The sequence below is a fragment of the Henckelia pumila genome, chromosome 4 (assembly GCF_033568475.1).
Source record: "Henckelia pumila isolate YLH828 chromosome 4, ASM3356847v2, whole genome shotgun sequence".
Taxonomy (NCBI): Eukaryota; Viridiplantae; Streptophyta; class Magnoliopsida; order Lamiales; family Gesneriaceae; genus Henckelia; species Henckelia pumila.
Window position 1 is genome coordinate 17,763,518 of NC_133123.1, and position 21,506 is coordinate 17,785,023.

Genomic DNA, 21,506 nt, shown 5'->3' on the forward strand with positions numbered 1-21,506 from the left:
CAACGGGAACAAGAAAACCAGTACTTGTGTAACCCTCAATGGTTCAGTGATACAGCTAGCTGTGGGATCACAACCTTTTGTGATTCAGGAAATATTCCTTTATATGGGCTTACCCTTTTAGCCCCATTTTATATATCAACTTCTTGATCATAAAATATCAGAACTCATTTTTGATTTTACCCATCGAATCATGGTAAGAGCGTTAAGTAGCACCGCCCCATGATTCCCTAGGTATCACTGATAGTGCATGCAAGAACCAGTCGATTATGGTTAACGTACAATACAGTCCCTTCATCTCATATATCCTGATCGAATCAGCAACCATTGGTATATCGAGAGTTGCCTTTGATTCGATAACTATATTCTATCTTCTTGGATAATGCATAGTGATATTGTATATGTAACTAGAGAAACCATTTCCCTAAAACATATATCATGCCCTGACTAGAGACTAAATGCACTATCATTTCCTCAGATCATATAGGATATCCACATTTCATAAATATGCGGTGAATCTCCGACTACAACCACTGACTCTCATGTATGTCATAGCTACACCCAACCATGCCACTGTGGTTCTCTCCTGGAGCCAGTAAACTGATCAAAGTGTAGTATTAATACACAGAGCCTAGTGTTGTCCCGGGTCATAAGGACTAATGGTGTACAACCATAATCAGGACTTCATCCTCTCGAAAACTGATAACCACTTGGAAAGTCTTACGAGGGTTGTTCAATGAACACATCCTATGTGTCACCATATGTATTCTTCGAACATCCTATGTCAATTACCAATGAAATATGGTACTCCACATCACAGATGATAGTCTCAATCTCAAGCGATCATTATCCTTCTTTTGGGCGGCTTAATCGACTATGAACTATGTTTAGAATATACAGTGGAATAAAGATGTGTTTCATGACTATCATCCAATGATATCTCATCTTTCATGCACTATAGTATATTCAAGATCTTTATCAATGCAGCTTGCATGGGTATAGAGATAAAGATTGCCATATACAAAAGATAAATTGTATTAAATAAAGATTGTTTGTACATAGAGTCAATAATGTCCTGCCAACAGTTGGCCTTATGGGCACCTACTTTAACAATCTTCCACTTGCCCTAATGCCAACTACTCATTAGTTTTAAACCCATTGCTTCGCGATGCTTTTCGAACAATGGTCCTGTTAGGGGCTTAGTAAGTAGATCAGCAACGTTATCTGTAGAGGCTACTCTCTCAACAATGATGTCTCCTCTTCCCACAATCTCTCGTATGATGTGGAACTTCCTCAGTATATGTTTGGATCTGTGATGAGATCTCGGTTCCTTTGCTTGCGCAACGGCACCAGTGTTGTCGCAGTATATCGGGACTGGATCAACAGCACAAGGAACAACATCCAACTCTTGGATGAAATTCCTCATCCAAACGGCCTCTTTAGCTACATCCGATGCTGCTATATATTCTGCCTCAGTGGTGGAATCCGCCACGGTGTCTTGTTTGGAACTCTTCCAAGAGACAGCGCCACCATTTAGCATGAATATAAATCCAGAGGTTGATTTCGAATCATTCACATCCGATTGGAAGCTAGAGTCGGAATAGCCTTCCAATTTTAATTCTCCACCCCCGTATACTATGAACATATCCTTAGTTTTTCGCAGGTATTTCAGAATATCTTTCACAGCTTTCCAATGCATGGGACCGGGGTTTCCCTGATATCTACTCGAGACACTCAGAGCAAATGCAACATCAGGCCTTGTTGAAATCATACCATGCATGACACTACCAATGACTGATGCGTACGGTACGTGTGTCATCATCTCTATCTCCTCGTCATTTTTAGGGCACATTGACTTAGATAGAGAAACTCCATGACACATTGGTAGATGTCCTCTCTTGGACTCTTCCATAGAGAACCTCCTCAGTATGGTAACCCAACATCATTTTTGATCTATCTCTATAGATCTTTATTCCCAATATATAGGATGCTTCACCCATATCTTTCATCAAGAATTTACTGGACAACCAAACTTTAGTTGATTGCAGCATTCCTACATCATTCCCAATGAGTAGAATGTCATCAACATAAATTATTAGGAATGTTACTGCATCCCTATGAACCTTTTTATACACACATTGTTCTTCAGGATTTTTAACAAAACCAAACTCTTTGATAGTGTCATCAAATATGAAGTTCCAACTTCTTAATGCCTGTTTGAGACCATAAATAGATCTCTGAAGTTTGCATACCTTATGCTCACTTCCCATGGACGTAAACCCCTCTGGTTGAGACATATAAATCTCTTCTTTAATGTTGTCATTAAGAAAAGCTGTCTTTACATCAATTTGTCATATTTTATAGTCATACCATGCTTCTATGGCTAGCAGTATCCTAATGGACTTGAACATAGCTAATGGTGAAAAAGTTTCTTCATAGTCAATTCCTGGCCTATGAGTATAACCTTTTGCCACCAGTCGAGCTTTGAAGGTCAATACCTTCCCATCTACCCCAAGTTTCCTTTTGTAAATCCATTTACAACCTATGGGAACGATTCCATTAGGAGGATCTACCAAGGTCCAAACTTGGTTGGAATGCATCGAGTCAAACTTTGATTGCATAGCTTCAAGCCATTTGGATGCATCGACATCAGAAATAGCTTCCTTGAAAGTTCTTGGATCACATCCAAATTCTGGTCCAACCTGATCACCTACAAGAAGCAGACCATACCTCATAGGTGGTCTAGAGATCCTTTTGGATCTTCTTATTGTGTGTATATCTTCGATTGGCTGTTGGGGTGTAAGATCTTCTATAGGTTGTACTTGAACCTCTTCAAGCTCTATTACACTGTCTTTCTATCCAATAGAAACTCCTTCTCGAGGAAGGTGGCATTCCTAGAAAAAAACACCTTTGTTTCTTTAGGATAATAGAAATAGTATCCAGTAGAATTCTTTGGATACCCTATGAAGTAGCATAAAACAGATCGACTATCCAATTTATTTTCCACTTCCTGCTTTACATAAGCAGGACATCCTCATATTCTCATGTAAGAATATTTAGGAACCTTTCCTTTCCATATCTCATATGGTGTTTTGTTCACTGTTTTAGTATATGAACATTGTTCAACAACAGCATTGCCGTTTCAAGCGCATAGCCCCAAAACGAAGAAGGTAATTCAGTGAAACTCATCATTGATCGGATCATATCCATCAATGTCCTATTTCGACGTTCTGCAACACCATTTAATTGTGGTGTGCCAAGAGGAGTTAACTAAGAGAGAATTTCATTCTCTTTTAGATAGTCTTGAAACTCGGTACTTAAATATTCTCCACCTCGATCAGATTGAAGATTTTTAATATTTTTACCAAGTTGCTTTTAAACTTCATTTTTGAATTCTTTGAACCTTTCAAAAGATTCAGATTTGTGTTTCATCAAGAGAACATAACCGTACCTTGAATAATCATCGGTAAAGGTAATGAAGTAAGTATGTCCATACTTAATACCAATACTAAGTGGACCACACACATCCGTATGGATCAAATCCAATAGGTCATGTGCACGTTCAATTTTACCATCAAATGGTAACTTGGTCATTTTTCCTTTAAGACAAGATTCATAAGTTTTTAAAGAGCTTATATCGGTCATGTCAAACATGTCCGCTCCTATGAGACCTCGGTTCTAAACAAAAATTAAAGGAGTAATTCAATAAGTAAGCAATTAAAAGCCAAGAGCATTTTTTTTAAAGGGGCAAGCGGCACGCCCACGCATGGCGTCCTGCCCAAGCCCTCGCGCGGGCGCGCCTGAAGCTCTGCCCAAAACTTCCGAAAAAAAGTGCGGGACGCGCGGGCGTGCCACCGAGGTGCGGGCGCGCATGGCCTGCTGAATTGGCTCAAAACAAGCCTCCAAAAGTGCAATAACATAACCAAAAGAACTCTAACATGATCCAACTAATATATATCCAACAACATAGCATTTAAATATATAAAAGTGAAGAACACGCATCGATGCTAGCTATTACAAGCCGAATACAGAATACAAGAGTTCTAACCACAAGCAAGACCACTTCCAATCCAAGTTCCAGTTCTTAACATGCTTCAAAACATAAACTAGATTGTCATGCTAACAAGACTTCTAAACCGAGTCTCACTTCTACATCATTCCCTCAAAGCTAACCATGCCTCTTCTGACTTGATCCTGCCCCACCTGTTGCCAAGTACACATACAAAACAAAGCAACAGCCGGATAACCGGTGAGAATGATAATCCCAGTAAAAGAAACATACAAGTAATACAACAACAAACATGCTTTCAAAACAACAACGAAATCAATAACAACGTAATGAAATGCATGTCTTTAAACCGGGATATCAAATCCGATAAACGAGGGATTTTTGCTGTGCTTTTGGGATCCCGAGGATGAGATCACGTAACCACTCACCGACTCTCCCAATCGAGGTGGTGCCACGTATCCCACTCCTCTAGACTTTGAGCAACTATAATGAGTATGCTAGCACTAGGCGAAATGACTACGACCTAGGCCACTCAATTATAGTTCCCAAACGTCTAAACAAAAAGGGCTATTCTGCTCGCTGAAATCAAAGTTGGCTCAAGATGAATGCATAACAGAACATAAAACATAGCCATATAATAAAAGCTCAAGCAATTCAACAAGACACAAGTTTCTCATGCTAGAACAAGTGTAGATGCAAGTATGTGCTTTTAAGGGAAACTCGAGAACCAACTGTCCCGAGTATGCTATCCCGCTATCGATGACTGCTTTTACCTTTCAAGGCAGTAGTTCCAACTTCTGGGAAGCTACAACAAAAGATTGTATCAAAGTCTAACCAATCTAAACAACAACAAGGCTCAAGGTAATTATCTATACCGTTCTTCGTCCAAATCTCTGAAACGAACAAATGCTGTTAACCCTGGGCTTGACAAACTCCAAACGAATCTGTTCAGATACAAATCAAAGATCAATAACCATGATCAACTTACAAGCCAAGTTCAACAACTCAAAAATGGTTCAAAATCCCAAAACTCAAACCGACGGCATAACGGCTAAAAACTGAACAAACCGGAAACGCAGACAGTAGTTCAATACCGATATAATCTCATAACAATGCTAATACAACAACAACAAGGCAATCCCAACAAATCTCAAAACTCAAACTTTCGAAAATGGCTTCCAAAAATCACAACAAATCCGAACGTCGCTCTAATTCAAAACCGACAGATAATAAACGATCAGAACTCTGCCAAGAGCAACATACTAGAATCTAGATCGATTCTAACAACCTTCGAAAAACAAAACATATCTGATCGGAGAAATACTTACGGTATAACGGAGCTCTCACTGCAGTGATCACTAATCTGCATTCAGAAATAAATTCCAACGGCCGGATCGAGCTCGGACTGAAATCAAAAAGCTTGGAAGCTCAATGGGGCGTCTTCAATGGAGGATGCGTGCAAGGGGAAGGAGAGGGAGAGAATGGACCAAGTCAAACTAGACAAGATAATATATAAAATCCATTAATTGCGTTTTAGTCCCTGAAATATTCCAATTTTTGCAAAAAGGACCCTGATCAAAATCAAGTCGGCTCGCGAACTCTGCAATCTTCGATTAACTCAAATAAACTCATTTAAGATAAAAATGGGGCGTTACAATTCTCCCCACTAAGAAGAGATTTCGTCCTCGAAATCAACGAGAACCACAACTCATAAGATAGAATAAAGAACTAAAGACAGTAAGAAGAACTCACGTCATCCGAATAACTCCGGGAATCACTGTCTCATGTCAGACTCTGTCTCCCAAGTCGCTTCTTCGACGCCGTGACGGCTCCACTGCACTTTCACCAACGGAATCGACTTGGTCCTGAGTGGTTTCTCCTTCCGATCAAGGATCTGAATCGGTCGCTCAAAGTAGCTCAGAGTCTCGTCTAACTCGGCTTCGTCAGGCTGAAGGATATGAGAAGGATCTGGATGATACTTTTGCAGCATAGAGACGTGAAAAACGTCATGAATACCAGATAAAGACGGAGGAAGTGCCAGCCTGTAGGCAAGATTGCCTATCTTCTCGAGAATCTCGTACGGCCCGATGAATCTCGGAGATAATTTCCCTCTCTTACCGAATCTGACAGTGCCTCTGAACGGAGAAATTTTCAGAAAGACTCGGTCTCCCTGATCAAAACTCAGAGGTCTACGCCTGACATTCACATACTTCGCCTGTCTATCTTAAGCTGACTTCATTCTGGTCTGAATGATCTTAACCTGCTCTGCCATATCTCTAAGCATATCCGGTCCTAAATCTGGTGACTCGGACAAGTCATCCCAAAACAACGGAGATCGGCATTTCTTACCGTACAATGCCTCAAAAGGCGCCATACCGATACTCGCTTGGAAGCTGTTGTTGTAAGAAAACTCGACAAGAGGCAAAGAATCCTGCCAACTAGCGCCAAAGTCTAGCACTACCGCTCGCAGCATATCCTCTAACGTCTGGATAGTCCGCTCTGACTGTCCATCGGTCTGAGAATGATAAGCTGTACTCAGATGCAATCGAGTACCAAGTGCCCCCTGAAGACTGTGCCAGAAGTGAGAAGTGAATCTAGGATCTCTGTCTGAAACGATCGACTTCGGCACACCATGCAATCTCACAACATTGCTAACATACAACTCAGCCATCTGATCATGATGATATGTCATCCTGTACGGAATAAAACACGCAGACTTCGTCAATCGGTCGATCACTACCCAAATGGCATCGCATCCTCGAACGGATCGTGGTAGCTTCGTGACGAAATCCATGGAAATGTGATCCCATTTCCATTCAGGAACAGATAGACTGTGCAACAGACCTCCTGGTCGCTTCCGTTCTGCTTTCACCTGTTGAAAATTCAAACACCGAGATACAAACCTCGCTACGTCGCTCTTCATTCTCTTCCACCAGAACTGGTTCTTCAGATCGTTGTACATCTTACGACCTCCAGGATGAATACTAAACCGACTGCAATGAGCCTCTCGGAGAATACGCTGTCTCAACTCCGAAATATCAGGCACAACAATACGGTTATTCACGAACAAAACATCATCTCTAACCTGGAATTCAGACTGATGACCCGATCTGACTTTCTCTACTGAAATCTAGATGCTCGGCTCAGACTTCTGTGCTTCTCTGATTGCAACAAACAACTCTGGCTCGGCTTGAATAGCAAACACTCTGATAGTCTCCCTATCTGTTTCAAACTCTAAACCAGAAGTGCAACAATCATCGATCAACTGAGAAACACCGATAGTAGAAAGAGATAAAAAACAAAGCTTTTGGCTCAAGGCATCTGCAACTGCATTAGACTTCCCCGGATAATACTTGATTTCACAGTCGAAATCCTTCAACAGATCTAACCATCTTCTCTGTCTCATATTTAGCTCTGCCTGTGAAAACAAGTACTTAAGGCTCTTATGGTCAAAAAAGATCTCGAAAGACTCACCATAAAGATAGTGACGCCAGATCTTCAGAGCAAAGACGATCGCAGCTAGTTCAAGATCATGGACCGGATAAAGAGTCTCGTGCGGTTTCAGCTGCCTCGATGCATACGGTATCACATGCTTATGCTGCATAAGAACACAACCCAAGCCTCGGTTAGAAGCATCACAATAGACTGTGAAACCTCCAGTACCCTTCGGAATAGAAAGAATTGGAGCACTGGTCAGTCTCCTCTTCAGATCAACAAAGTTAGCCTCACAATCTGGAGTCCAAACAAAAGGCGCATTCTTCTGAGTCAGCTGGGTAATAGGCTTGGCAATAGACGAGAAACCCTTGATGAAACGACGGTAATAACCAGCTAAACCCATGAAGCTTCGGATCTCCGGCACTGAAGTAGGTCTAGGCCAATTCATAACCGCTTCAATCTTGCTGGGATCGAAAGAAATCCCATCTTCAGAAATAATATGACCGAGAAAGACAACTCGATCTAACCAAAATTCGCATTTCGACAGCTTGGAAAACAACTGCTCAATTTGCAAAATCTGCAATACGGTCCTCAAGTGCTCTGCATGGTCAGTACGGTTCTTCGAGTAGATAAGAATATCATCGATAAAGATAATGACAAACTCATCTAAATAACGCTGAAAGATACGGTTCATCAAACCCATAAAAACCGCTGGGGCGTTAGTCAAACCAAACGGCATGACTATAAACTCAAAATGACCATACCTTGTTCTGAATGCGGTCTTAGGAATGTCTTCCTCTCGCACTCTCAACTGGTGATAACCTGACCTCAGATCAATCTTAGAGTAGACAGAAGAACCCTGCAGTTGATCAAACAAGTAATCTATTCGGGGTAAAGGATACCTGTTCTTAACTGTAGCCTGATTCAATTGATGGTAGTCGATACAGAGCCGCATAGAACCATCCTTCTTCCGAACGAATAGAACAGGAGCACCCCAAGGCGATACACTAGGTCTGATGTATCCCTTGGCAATCAAATCCTCAAGCTGCTCCTTCAACTCTCTCAATTCAACAAGTGCCATACGATAAGGAGCTTTTGAAATAGGTTGAGTACCTGGCACTAAGTCAATGCTGAATTCGATTTCTCGAGTAGGTGGCAAACCAGGAACATCTTCCAGGAACACATCAACAAATTCTCTAACCACCGGTAAATCTACCAAAGCTGGGCTAGATTTCAGTACATCAACCGCATAAACTAAAAATCCTTCTGCACCTCTCTGTAGCAAACAAGTCATAGATAACACTGAAATCAAAGAAATTCTAGATCGAGAACCCTTACCAAAGAATTTCCACTCGTCTGCCATTTCAGGTCTGAACCTGACAAATTTCTGGAAACAATCGACTGTCGCCCTGTACTTGGTTAAAGCATCTATCCCTACAATACAATCAAAATCTGACAGTCCAAGTACAATACAGTCGAATTCTAACAAATTTCCTTCAAAACACAGTTCACAGTTCCTGACTAATCTGACAGAAACAATTCCTCCACCCAAAGGTGAAGTAACAGCTACTACTGTAGGCAACAATTCAGTTGGCAAAACATGCAATAATACGAATTTCTCAGAGATAAAAGAATGGGAAGCACCTGTATCTATCAAGACATGAGCAGAATAACCGAAAATCGAACAGTTACCTGCTATAACATCGTCAGGTGCTGCTTGAGCCTGATCCTCTGTCAGAGCAAAGACTCGTGCTTGCTGTCTCGGAGGCTGATTTGCACTGGTACTACCTCCCTGTCTGTTCTGCTGCTGAGGCTGGAAAGAGTGCACTGCAGAAGACTGCCTCTCAGGCTGAGCTGCAGGTCTAGACGAACTCCCACTCTGAGCTCTATCTCTATTACGCTGAGGGCACACCTTAGAGAAGTGTCTCGGTTGTTGACATGTGTTACAATTGCCGAAGACTCCCACATACTGATCCGGTGAGTGTCTTCCTCCACACTTGCTGCAGTACAAGGATGATGACCCAGAACTCGGTCCTGAACCGAATTGCTTCGAACCACTGGAACTGGACGAACTGTTCCCCTGCCTCTTGAACTGTTTACCTCTTGCCTTGTATTGATCTTTTCTGTTTCCCCCACTGTTACCACCTTCATACCTCTGCTGCTGGTTCTGATGCTGAGGTGGCTGATTCTGATACTAAGATGGTTGGTTCTGATACTGCCTCTGCTGCTGAGGTGCTACCTGATTACCTCTTTGCCTCCACAAGCCTGCTTCTGCTCCCTTTGCATGATTCATGGCATCCGCAAAGTTGTCTGGCCTAGCAGTGTTTACCAAAGTGAAGATGTCAGGATTCAAGCCATTTATGAAGTGATCTGCCTTAGCTTCTTCATCTCCGGCAATTAGTGGTGCAAAACGCAACAGACTATCAAACTTGGCAACGTACTCTTCGATGTTCAGATTCCCTTGTCTCAAATTGGCAAATTCTGCTCCCTTGTCCTTACGGTACGAGATAGGGAAAAACCGCTTATAGAATTCAGATTTAAAAAGAGTCCAAGTAACTTCCGTACCTCTATTCTCTATTGCTTTCTTTGTCATGATCCACCAGCTCTTAGCAACCCCACATAGCTGATGAATGACTAACCTGATTATGCGGTCATCTGTGTAATCAATGGAATCGAATAGCTGATCAATATCATCCAACCAACTCTCGCAGTCAACTGGATTTTCTGAACCCATCAATAATGGCGGATTGAACGACTGAAACCTCTTCAACAAGGTTTCCATAGGCGTTGCTGAAGCATCCAACTGATCAACTTCAGTGCTAGCTTGCTCAGTCGCAGGGATAACTGGCGGTGTGTTTCTGTTTATCACTCGACGAGGACCCATCTGATAATCAAAGGTTAGGACACGAGATATCTCAATCGCTACAATCAGTGCCCTTACAACCGCTTGGAATACCGGATACCAGTCGATAACAGAAACAGTTATATCTCAAGTAGATCATGCTTTATAAATTAAATCACACAACCATGTAATTCAATAATTCTCAATAATAAAGCATGCTCGCATGGAATTAAGTACACAGTTAAAATAATTCAAACACATGCGAGGAGCCAATACACGCAGACTCGATCTACCCGCTCACTCTAGTTCGACCAAGAATCTTAACTCTCTGATACCACTTAATGTGAGACCTCGGTTCTAAACAACAATTAAAGGAGTAATTCAATAAGAAGCAATTAAAAGCCAAGAGCATATTTTTTTTAAAAAGGGGACGCGCGGGCGTGCCGCTTGAGGCGCGGGCGCGCATGGCGTCCTGCTCAAGCCCTCGCGCGGATGCGCCACCCAAGGTGCGGGCGTGCCTGAAGCTCTGCCCAAAACTTCCGAAACGAAGTGCGGGATGCGCGGGCGCGCCACCCGAGGCACGGGCGCGCATGGCCTGCTGAATTGGCTCAAAACAAGCCTCCAAAAGTGCAATAACATAACCAAAAGAACTCTAACATGATCCAACTAATATATATCCAACAACATAGCATTTAAATACATAAAAGTGAAGAACACGCATCGATGCTAGCTATTACAAGCCGAATACAGAATACAAGAGTTCTAACCACAAGCAAGACCACTTCCAATCCAAGTTCCAGTTCTTAACATGCTTCAAAACATAAACTAGATTGTCATGCTAACAAGACTTCTAAACCGAGTCTCACTTCTACATCATTCCCTCAAAGCTAACCATGCCTCTTCTGACTTGATCCTGCCCCACCTGTTGCCAAGTACACATACAAAACAAAGCAACAGCCGGATAACCGGTGAGAATGATAATCCCAGTAAAAGAAACATACAAGTAATACAACAACAAACATGCTTTCAAAACAACAACAAAATCAATAACAACGTAATGAAATGCATGTCTTTAAACCGGGATATCAAATCTGATAAACGAGGGATTTCTGCTGTGCTTTTGGGATCCCGAGGATGAGATCACGTAACCACTCACCGAATCTCCCAATCGAGGTGGTGCCACGTATCCCACTCCTCTAGACTTTGAGCAACTATAATGAGTATGCTAGCACTAGGCGAAATGACTATGACCTAGGCCACTAAATTATAGTTCCCAAACATCTAAAAAAAAAGGGCTATTCTGCCAGCTGAAATCAAAGTTGGCTCAAGATGAATGCATAACAGAATATAAAACATAGCCATATAATAAAAGCTCAAGCAATTCAACAAGACACAAGTTCCTCATGCTAGAACAAGTGTAGATGCAAGTATGTGCTTTTAAGGGAAACTCGAGAGCCAAATGTTCCGAGTATGCTATCCCGCTATCGATGACTGCTTTTACCTTTCAAGGCAGTAGTTCCAACTTCTGGGAAGCTACAACAAAATATTGTATCAAAGTCTAACCAATCGAAACAACAACAAGGCTCAAGGTAATTATCTATACCGTTCTTCGTCCAAATCTCTGAAACGAACAAATGCTGTTAACCCTGGTCTTGACAAACTCCAAACGAATCTGTTCAGATACAAATCAAAGATCAATAACCATGATCAACTTACAAGCCAAGTTCAACAACTCAAAAACGGTTTGAAATCCCAAAACTCAAACCGACGGCATAACGGCTAAAAACTGAACAAACCGGAAACGCAGACAGCAGTTCAATACCGATATAATCTCATAAAAATGCTAATACAACAACAACAAGGAAATCCCAACAAATCTCAAAACTCAAACTTTTGAAAATGGCTTCCAAAAATCACAACAAATCCAAACGTCGCTCTAATTCAAAACCGACAGATAATAAACGATCAGAACTCTGCCAAGAACAACATACTAGAATCTAGATCGATTCTAACAACCTCCGAAAAACAAAACATATTTGATCGGAGAAATACTTACGGTATAACGGAGCTCTCACTACAGTGATCACTAATCTGCCTTCAGAAATAAATTCCAACGGCCGGATCGAGCTCAGACTGAAATCAGAAAGCTTGGAAGCTCAATAGAGCGTCTTCAATGGAGGATGCGTGCAAGGGGAAGGAGAGGGAGATAATGGACCAAGTCAAACTAGACAAGATAATATATAAAATCCATTAATTGCGTTTTAGTCCCTGAAAAATCCAATTTTTGCAAAAAGGACCCTGATCAAAATCAATTCGGCTCGCGAACTCTGCAATCTCCGATTAACTCAAATAAACTCATTTAAGATAAAAAAAAAAACGGGGCATTACAATTTCTGTTTTGAATTATGTGTATTTTGAGTGAGCAGATGCAGAATGTGATATTGAGGATGAAGGGGCTGATTCTTGCACTTAATAAGAAGCTAAATTGGTTGTTGCCAAAAGTTTTGATTTGAATTCCATGTATCAGCCATCATATTGGTATAACAATAAGGGAAAGATTGCAGCTTCCAAGTAGAGAAATATTTCCATATTGGTGTAGGCTTGAAAGCCAAGTTTCGGGTCTTCACATCCTTCCCTCCTTATAAGAAGTTTCATCCTCGAAACTTGAATAAACTTGATCTTCAAAGAGATAGGGATACTTCTTATGTATCTTCTCTTTCAATTCCCATGTAGCTTCTCTTTCAGTGTGATTTGACCATTGCACTTTGACATAAGGGATGATCCTTCGCCTAAGGACTTGATCCATGGTATCCACTATTCGTATAGGGACTTTCTCATACTTTAGTTTCTCAGTCAGATTCCCATCAATCAAGAGTGGTTCAACTTCAAGGACATGATTCGAATCTGAGATATATTTTCTAAGTTGCGAGACATGGAACACATCATGAATTCTTGACATACTTGGTGGCAGTGCTAGTCTATAAGCAAGCGTACCCACCTTCTCCAATATTTCGAAAGGTCCGACGTATTGAGGGTTCATTTTTCCAGCTTTGATGAATCGGACGACTCCTTTCATTGGTGATAATTTTACATATGCCTTCTCACCAATCTTGAATTCCAGAGGTCTTCTTTTCATGTCAGCCCAACTCTTCTGTCGATCTTGTGAAGCCTTGAGTATTTACTTGATAACCACAACTTTCTCCACTGTTGTTTGGACAAGTTCTGGTCCCGTAATAGACTTATATCCCACTTCATCCCAATATAGTGGTGATCGACATCTTCTCTCATACAGTGCCTCGTATGGCGTCATTCCAATACTGCTGTGATAGCTGTTATTGTAGGCCAACTCAATTAAGGGTAAGTGTTCGCTCCAATTATTGTTGAAGTCTAGAACACATGCCCTCAACATATCCTCAAGAGTTTGAATTTTTATCTCGGTTTGTCCGTCAGTTTGAGGATTGTAGGCCGTACTGAGGGTGACCTTGGTTCCCATAGCCTCTTGGAAGCTTTTCCAAAAACGGGACACAAACCTCGGGTCTCTGTCTGATAAGATACTTTCTGGAACCCCATGAAGTCTGACTATATTTTCCATGTATAACATAGGCAACTTATCCAAGTTGTAAGTCATACGGACTGGTAGGAAGTGTGCAGACTTTGTGAGTCTATCGACAATTACCCAAATTCTGTCATGGCTTTGCCTTGATTTTGGCAGCCCTACTACAAAGTCCATGAAAATGTGCTCCCATTTTCATTCGGGAATTTCCAGGGGTTGAAGTAATCCTCCAAGTCTTTGGTATTCTGCTTTGACCTTTTGGCATACTTGACATCTAGAGACGAATTCGGCCACATCTCTTTTCATTCCGTTCCACCAGAAGTTCTTCTTCAAATCTCTATACATCTTTGTACTACCAGGGTGGATTGAAAATTTTGATTTATGTGCTTCAGACATCACTTCTTGACGAATATTATCAATGTCTGGTACACACAATCATCCTTTTATCCACAAGACTCCTTTCTCATCTGACTGAAAATCATTCGACTTCCCCTCCTTGACTTGTTCCTTGAGTTTTGTCAATAAGGGATCTTGATCTTGGTTTAATTTGACTGTCTCTTGAAGACATGGTTGGATTGAAACTGAAATCAAGATCATTTTACTCATATCCTTTCGACTTAAAGCATTAGCCATTTTATTTGCCTTACCCAGATGGTAGCTAATGGTCAAGTCGTAATCCTTCAACAGTTCTATCCATCTCATCTGCCTCATGTTTAACTCATTCTGAGTGAGCAAATACTTGAGGCTTTGATGGTCAGTGAAAATATCGCTCTTGGAACCGTAGAGATAGTGTCTCCAAATTTTTAGTGCGAACACTACGGCAGCCAATTAGAGGTCATGAGTTGTGTAGTTCTGCTCATTTGGTTTTAATTGCCTTGAAGCATAAGCAAGTACTCTTCCATATTGCATGAGCACACACCCTAAACCTCCTTTAGATGCGTCACTATAAATGGCGAAGTCTTTGCCTTCTTCCGGTAGTATCAACACAGGGGTAGACGCAAGTCTCTTTTTCAGAGTCTCAAAGCTTTTCTCACAATCATCATTCCAGTTAAACTTAGAATTCTTTTGTGTGAGTTTGGTGAGAGGTATAGCTATAGAAGAGAATCCCTCCACAAAATTTTGGTAATAACCCGCTAAACCCAAGAAGCTCTGAATTTCGGTCACTGTCTTTGGTTTGGGCCAGTCAGAGATTGCTTCCACTTTCTTGGGATCCACAGACACGCTGGTCTCTGAGATGATATGGCCCAAGAACGTGACACTTTTGAGCCAGAATTCACATGTCTTGAATTTTTCATACAACTTTCTTTCTCTAAGTGTTTGCAGGGTGAGACGGAGATGTTCCTTGTGGTCTTCCTCACTTGGTGAATACACAAGAATGTCGTCGATAAATACCACCACGAATTTATTGAGGAAGGGTTTGAACGCTCTATTCATGAGGTCCATAAATGCCACTGGAGAATTTGTTAATCCGAAGGGCATTACTGTGAATTTGTAGTGTCCATACCTTGTCCTGAAGGCTGTCTTCGAGACGTCTTCAGTTTTGACCTTCAGCTGATGGTACCCTGATCGAAGGTCAAGATTGGAGAAAACTGTAGCTCCTTTGAGTTGATCGAAAAGATCATCGATTGTTGGAAGGGGGTATTTATTCTTGATTTTCATCTTGTTTAACTCTCTGTAGTAAATACACAATCTCATAATCCCGTCTTTCTTCTTTACAAACAAGACAGGAGCTCCCCACGGCGAAGCACTTGGTCTGATTTGTTTCTTATCCAACAACTCTTGGAGTTGATACTTTAACTCCTTAAGTTCAGCTGGTGCCATTCGATATGGCGCTTTAGAGATTGGTACAACACCTGGTACCAAATTAATTTCGAATTCTACTTCCCTATCTGGAACAGTTCCAGGTAATTCCTCAGGAAAGACGTCTGGGAATTCTTGCACTACCTGAATATCTTCCATTCTACGTTCGGCTCTTTCATTTACTTCGTTAATCATAGCCAGGTAAATTTCCTCACCGTTCTTCATGGATTTACATGCTGGGAAGCAGATAAGAGGGATTTGCGTCCCTTGTCTATTCCTTGAAAGACGACTTCATTTTTGTTCGGCACCCGAAGCTTCACGTTCTTCCCTCTACAATCGACCAATGCATGGTTCTTGGCTAACCAATCCATACCCAAAATTGCATCGAATTCAACCATATTGAGTTGAATCAAGTTGGCTTCGAAAGTATGCCTATTGATACATATATTGCAGTTTCGGTGAACCTTATGAGTCTCAATAGTTTTGCTAGTAGGAGTTGCTATTCTATAAGGTTCTACAAGCATTTCAGGTTCAAGCCTTAAATTCTTAGAAAATCTCTTAGATATAAAAGAATGTGTGGCACCGCAATCAAACAATACATAAGCCGTAAATTGATTGATCATAATGGTACCTGCCACGACATCATTTGCGTCATCAGATTCCTCTTGATTGATGGCAAACACCCGATCATTGGGTTTGTTCTCTTTTGGCTTGCTTGGATTGGCACCAACGTTTGATCCAATTCCCACCTTCTTAGGCTTGGGGCAATCAGCAATGCGGTGTCCTATCTTTCCACAGTTAAAAAAAGCACCGAAGGTTCTACGACATTCACCAGGGTGGCGAAAGTTGCAAATGGGGCATAGCTTAATTTTTGCGATAGTCCGAGTGAAACCTTTGGATGGCCCACTAGATTGATTTGGCCTCTTGAATTTCTGTCCACTTTGGTTGTCTAAGACCGAGAGGGGCCTTTTATTTTTGTGCTCGTCCTCACGCCGTTTGATCTTCATCAATTCCAATCTCAACCGGGTCTTCTGTCAGGTTTTCCTCAGGGTCTTCTTCAGGTTCCTCTAATTGTTGCAACTCTTGGATCTCTTACATTAAGGAAACATTCTGTTCGTACAGCGCATTATTGTTTCCCTCTAGTTGCTGGATACGAGCAGTATTCTGCTGACGGTACTGTGCAAATTCGTTCACAACTTTTTGATTTTGTTCCTTCAACTTTTCAGCTTGCCTTGTGAGGTTGAAGCTGCCCTCGGAAAGCTGTGAGATGGTAAGCTGAGCAGCTCTAACCTTTTCCTTATTCTCCTCATCTTGCATGTCTGCCCGAGTGAGATAAGTAGTATAGCGCTTGATATCTTCACGCAAATCCAGCTCCTTGATTCGGCTGGTGTTGATATCTTCGAGTAGCTCCGAATAGCGCTCCTCAAGTTTCTCCTTCTCTTGAGCTTGAGTTTCATTTTGTTCTCCAGATACTCCCTTCCTTTCTGCGTCGCGAGTTTCATCAACTTTTATTCTTCCAGCTTCATCCTAAGGTGTCAGATCACCGTTTTCTGGCATTCTGAAGCTAGTCGCAACATGCAAAGAGTAATATCAGCTCATGATCGGGGAGCCATTTCCTTGAACAAATCAAAGGAATAAATTTCAGAATACCATTATCAATTGCAACTTGGATCAATATAGCAATTATATTATCAATTCAGTGAAATAACGTATCGAGCGGTATTTTCGAGAAAATTTTTCCAAAAACGGAAATTTTTGAGATTACTATATGGGCAAAAAGTACAAGTCGAGGGTGTCGTGGGACAGTTCGCGGAATCGGATTTTGAATTTCTTATGTGAAGTTATAAACGTTTGAAATCTTTCCTAAAACGGAAAAAACGCGATTTCGGAGGCCTAATGACCGGTTATTTCGGTATGAATAAATTCTACTGGCAAGCGAACCAGGTCAAATTATAATAAAGTGAACAAAAGTTCAGATGTCGAACCCACAGGAACTGTAAAAATATGATTACCAAAATCTATTTATTTCTACTTAATCTAGACTAATGAAAAAAAATGATTTCAGATTTTAAACTAATGAATAAAATTGCAAATAAAATTAAATTAAATAAAAACGCAGCAAAAAACTTTGGATTACTTAATATTTGGGAAAAGTTCGATCAAGAACACACGTAGGTACCAGACAATTCATGCAACAAGTAATCGATCTAAGATATCAGACTTAATCTTAATTTACGGGAATTTTTCTAATTTATTCAAAGGTCTATTTCTAGAACAATCAAACCTATTCAAATATTGATGAACTAATCTTTCGTAATTCTAATCAAATTTGAATGCATAAATCACCGTGAAAATTCAGTAGACACCTAAACCGCATAATGAAACCGAATTCTATTTCTAGTCAGCTTTACACTATGTTGAAAATCAAAGTGATCGAATTCGAGACCTCCTCTGTCGACTTAGACTCGATTAACAAGCAAACAAATAACTGGCCAAGAAATTTGTAAGACGAAGATAAATTTGATAATCAATAAAATCAATTAAGTCTGAAAATCTCAAATAAACAAATAAAGTTTTTACATAAACTGTCTGGCCCAATCACGTGGCCTTGATCGAAGAAAAAAAACTACTCACTAACAAACATGATTCAATAAATCAAGTTTAAAAACATAAAATAAAAATACTAGAATAGAAGAAATTCTGAAGAAATTCGCTCCACAGCCACCGTAATCTTTGCCCGTACTCCCAAAAAAATCAAAAGTCCTTGAAAAGAGTATAAAAATTCTATTTATATGGCCGCGCCAATTAGAGTCCTTTTCAAACTTAAAAAAAACTCGAAATTAGGTTATGCGGACACGCGCGCGCGCCTAGGAAGTCTCGTGCACGCGTAACGTAAACAAACAGTGCATCCTTGATTGTCTCGCGCGCGTGCGCGAGAGAGCTTGCACGCGCGTGGCTTCTCTGTAACTCTCTGGACATCTCTTCGGCGCACGCGCGGGGCATGAGCTCGCGCGCGCGCGCATCTTCTTGCTTGCCTCTGAATTTCTCTTCTGCGCACGCGCGAGCAAGTGGCTCGCACGCGCGCGCATCTTATTGCTTGCCTCTGGATTTTCCTCCGGCGCACACGCGCACCTTGGATGAACATAATTCCCATTTTTTTTTGCTTAATTTCATACAAAATTCAACCAGGTGAGTCTAATGCAAACACATAACAAAAGACACTAATAAAACTTACGAAATTAACCTAAATGCATGCAAACTAAAAAAAAAATGCTATAAAATAATTCATACTGAACACACTTATCAACACCTCCAAACTTAAACCTTGCTCGCCCTCGAGCAAGATTAAACAACACACATACAAGAATCAAGAACTACTATGGAGCAATGACCTCAGAAAAAAATTTTAAACAAAAATTCACATCCAATCCCATCAAACCTACTAACACGTAAATTTTATAAATAAACTAGTTCACCGCATAAACTTATAATCTCTTCAACTCATGTTCCAAAGTACCTTCATCCAAATTCAATCCATACATTCCTAAATCATGAGGACTTCTTAAAGGTAAACAGGGGATCAAACAGATGAAATAAACACACTCATAATCAATTTAATACCAAGAAAAATAGTGCGTGCGTGTTTTGATCACAAATTCATATTTATCAACAGTGTCTATCAACGGTCCATATTCTAAATTCTCACAACTCTGCTCCACTAGTATATTGGGCAACTGTGACTCGGTCAAGAGGACTTAATAAGCTTGTAACGTTAGGCCTGGCTTATGGCTACAAATGAAGGACAACAGTTCAAAGCAAGGAGTAAATTATGACTACACCATTTTTATTCACCTCCTTTTTCTTGTTTCATTTTAAATCACCTCATTAAACCATTGATTCACATATTTTCCGATTTCTCTTTTCCACACATTCTATCAATTCTCTTCTTTTTTCTCTTTTTCACAACTACACATTTTTTTTTTTCACACTACTCTACTCTTCAAATTCAAACACAGGAGGACATATCATTTACACATGCAATTTACTCCTTTTAAGGTGGGAATTAGTGTTTAAGCTAGTAGTTGGTAGTGAATGTAGGTCCGTGAAAAGATGACGAATGGGGTCTACCACACGTATTCACGCATGTCATTCGATTTCATTAAAGCTCAAATAAGGTACTATGGATAGAATGTATCAATGGGTAGCTTGAAAGGCTCAATCGATTCATAGAAAAATTGCCTAAATCATCCCTAATCACAGTTTTTGCCCGTATTGTGCCTCGAAGAGTGTTCGAACTAGTTCTAGACACGTTTCAATCCACCATCAACTCATACAAATTCAATCAGTGCAAAAACAACCAATCATCAACAGTGAACGATGATTATTGACAAATTCAGAAAATGTACCTCACGTACTCATATATGTGTAGTCTTAAAAGGGCAACTAGAGATAATGAATTCAAAGAAAATTAGGTCCAAGATTCACAACAACGCCTCAATCATCTCTATGTTTGCATTTTTCAAACTCAGATTCTAGCACAAGTCACCGAGTATATTAGAGATCATTCATCTAATTGGTTTCACCAGTTCAAATTGGTCAGACAGGCAGACGATCATGGATTATAGTTTTCAAAACAGATCAAACAGTGTCATCTTTGGCCATGCTATCCAATTCTTTCTTGACTCAACACACTAGCAACAAAATGATATGCTATGTACGAAATAGATGCAACTAACGAAACAAAATGAATGCAAACAGAATGAACACAACTCACGACAAAAAAAAAATTAGACACCCCCCCAAACTTATCCAAATCATTGCCCTCAATGCTTCAGAAATATAAAAACACAAAAAAAAAAACAAAGAAACTACGAACAACGGTAATGCAAAACAGAACACAAAATGCAAAAACGTAAAAAGAGACTCCCTTGGTGACTAGTCGTCGTCTTCCTCGTCGGGAATGGATGGATCCTGTGGGGCGAGTTGAGCATACGGAGGTGGTATGGTGGACTGGAATGGGAATGGAGGTGGGTAATGCGGAGCCGCTCGAAAGCCCGAAGTATCAAGTCCCAATTGCGTCGCCATGCTGCGCATAATGTCTTCCACATTATGTAGATGAGTGGAAGTAGCCTGAAAATAACTCATGGCATAGTGATCAAAAGCCGAGCTCTCGATGGCCATGTCATGCGCGGTGCGGCGAGGAGGAGAGGCCTGAGGTGGTGGTCGACTGCTAGAAGAGCTCTCCACTTGAGGTTGACCGCTACAAAATTCCAAATTGCGCTTCGCTTGCTTAGATGTAGCAAGCTTCTCGTTGACGGTCTTGAAAGGTGGGAGCCACTCCTCATCGAAACTAATCGGTACACCTGCCTGGCGACATAGGGCTGTGATGGTGTGGGAAAAATAGAGACCCACCGTCGAATTCATCATCGAATACTGAATGGAATCGTGGACAAGGGTGCCCACATCAACCGGCCACCTCTTCGTGATAGCATAAACCAGTATAGCCCTATCGGCTTGCACGTCAACAGTATGGAGCACGGGTAGAAGTCGTCGGGCAATGAAAGCATACCACAACGCCGGCTCAAGTTTCAGAAATCTCTCCGGAAAATGAGTGACCCGGAGAGGATCGTGCCAATGAACTCCCGTGTAACACAACTCTCTCAACATCAAAGAATAATCCGGATTAGCCTTAAAACTCCTAAATTTACTGTCATCCACAGCAGGAGTATCATAGAATCTATTCAATGTATCTGCATCATATGATACCAGTTTGCCTCTGACAAAAGCTTTCGAATCCTCTTGGGAAGGTGCATTAGCATAAAATTCCCGAACCACCGGAATAATGGTGGGTTCGGGCACTCGACAAAACA

General features: G+C 41.0%; 4 protein-coding genes across 4 annotated transcripts; all 4 read right to left on the reverse strand.

The window, feature by feature from the left end:
• Positions 1-496: 496 nt before the first annotated feature.
• LOC140860583 (secreted RxLR effector protein 161-like) lies at positions 497-1,849 on the reverse strand. Its single transcript, XM_073263583.1, has 2 exons — positions 1,217-1,849; positions 497-583 (listed from the first exon to the last, which is right to left on the reverse strand). Exons 1-2 carry the CDS (start codon positions 1,847-1,849, stop codon positions 497-499), a joined length of 720 nt encoding a protein of 239 aa, XP_073119684.1.
• A 182-nt stretch (positions 1,850-2,031) lies between these two features.
• Positions 2,032-2,732, reverse strand: LOC140860584 (uncharacterized mitochondrial protein AtMg00820-like). Its single transcript, XM_073263584.1, has 2 exons — positions 2,368-2,732; positions 2,032-2,050 (listed from the first exon to the last, which is right to left on the reverse strand). The coding sequence occupies exons 1-2, from the start codon at positions 2,730-2,732 to the stop codon at positions 2,032-2,034; spliced, it is 384 nt and encodes a 127-aa protein (XP_073119685.1).
• A 10,174-nt stretch (positions 2,733-12,906) lies between these two features.
• On the reverse strand, positions 12,907-13,419 carry LOC140860585 (uncharacterized). The gene has a single exon (XM_073263585.1). It carries the CDS (start codon positions 13,417-13,419, stop codon positions 12,907-12,909), a length of 513 nt encoding a protein of 170 aa, XP_073119686.1.
• A 2,438-nt stretch (positions 13,420-15,857) lies between these two features.
• On the reverse strand, positions 15,858-16,643 carry LOC140860586 (uncharacterized). Its single transcript, XM_073263587.1, has one exon. The coding sequence runs from the start codon at positions 16,641-16,643 to the stop codon at positions 15,858-15,860; it is 786 nt and encodes a 261-aa protein (XP_073119688.1).
• Positions 16,644-21,506: the final 4,863 nt, after the last annotated feature.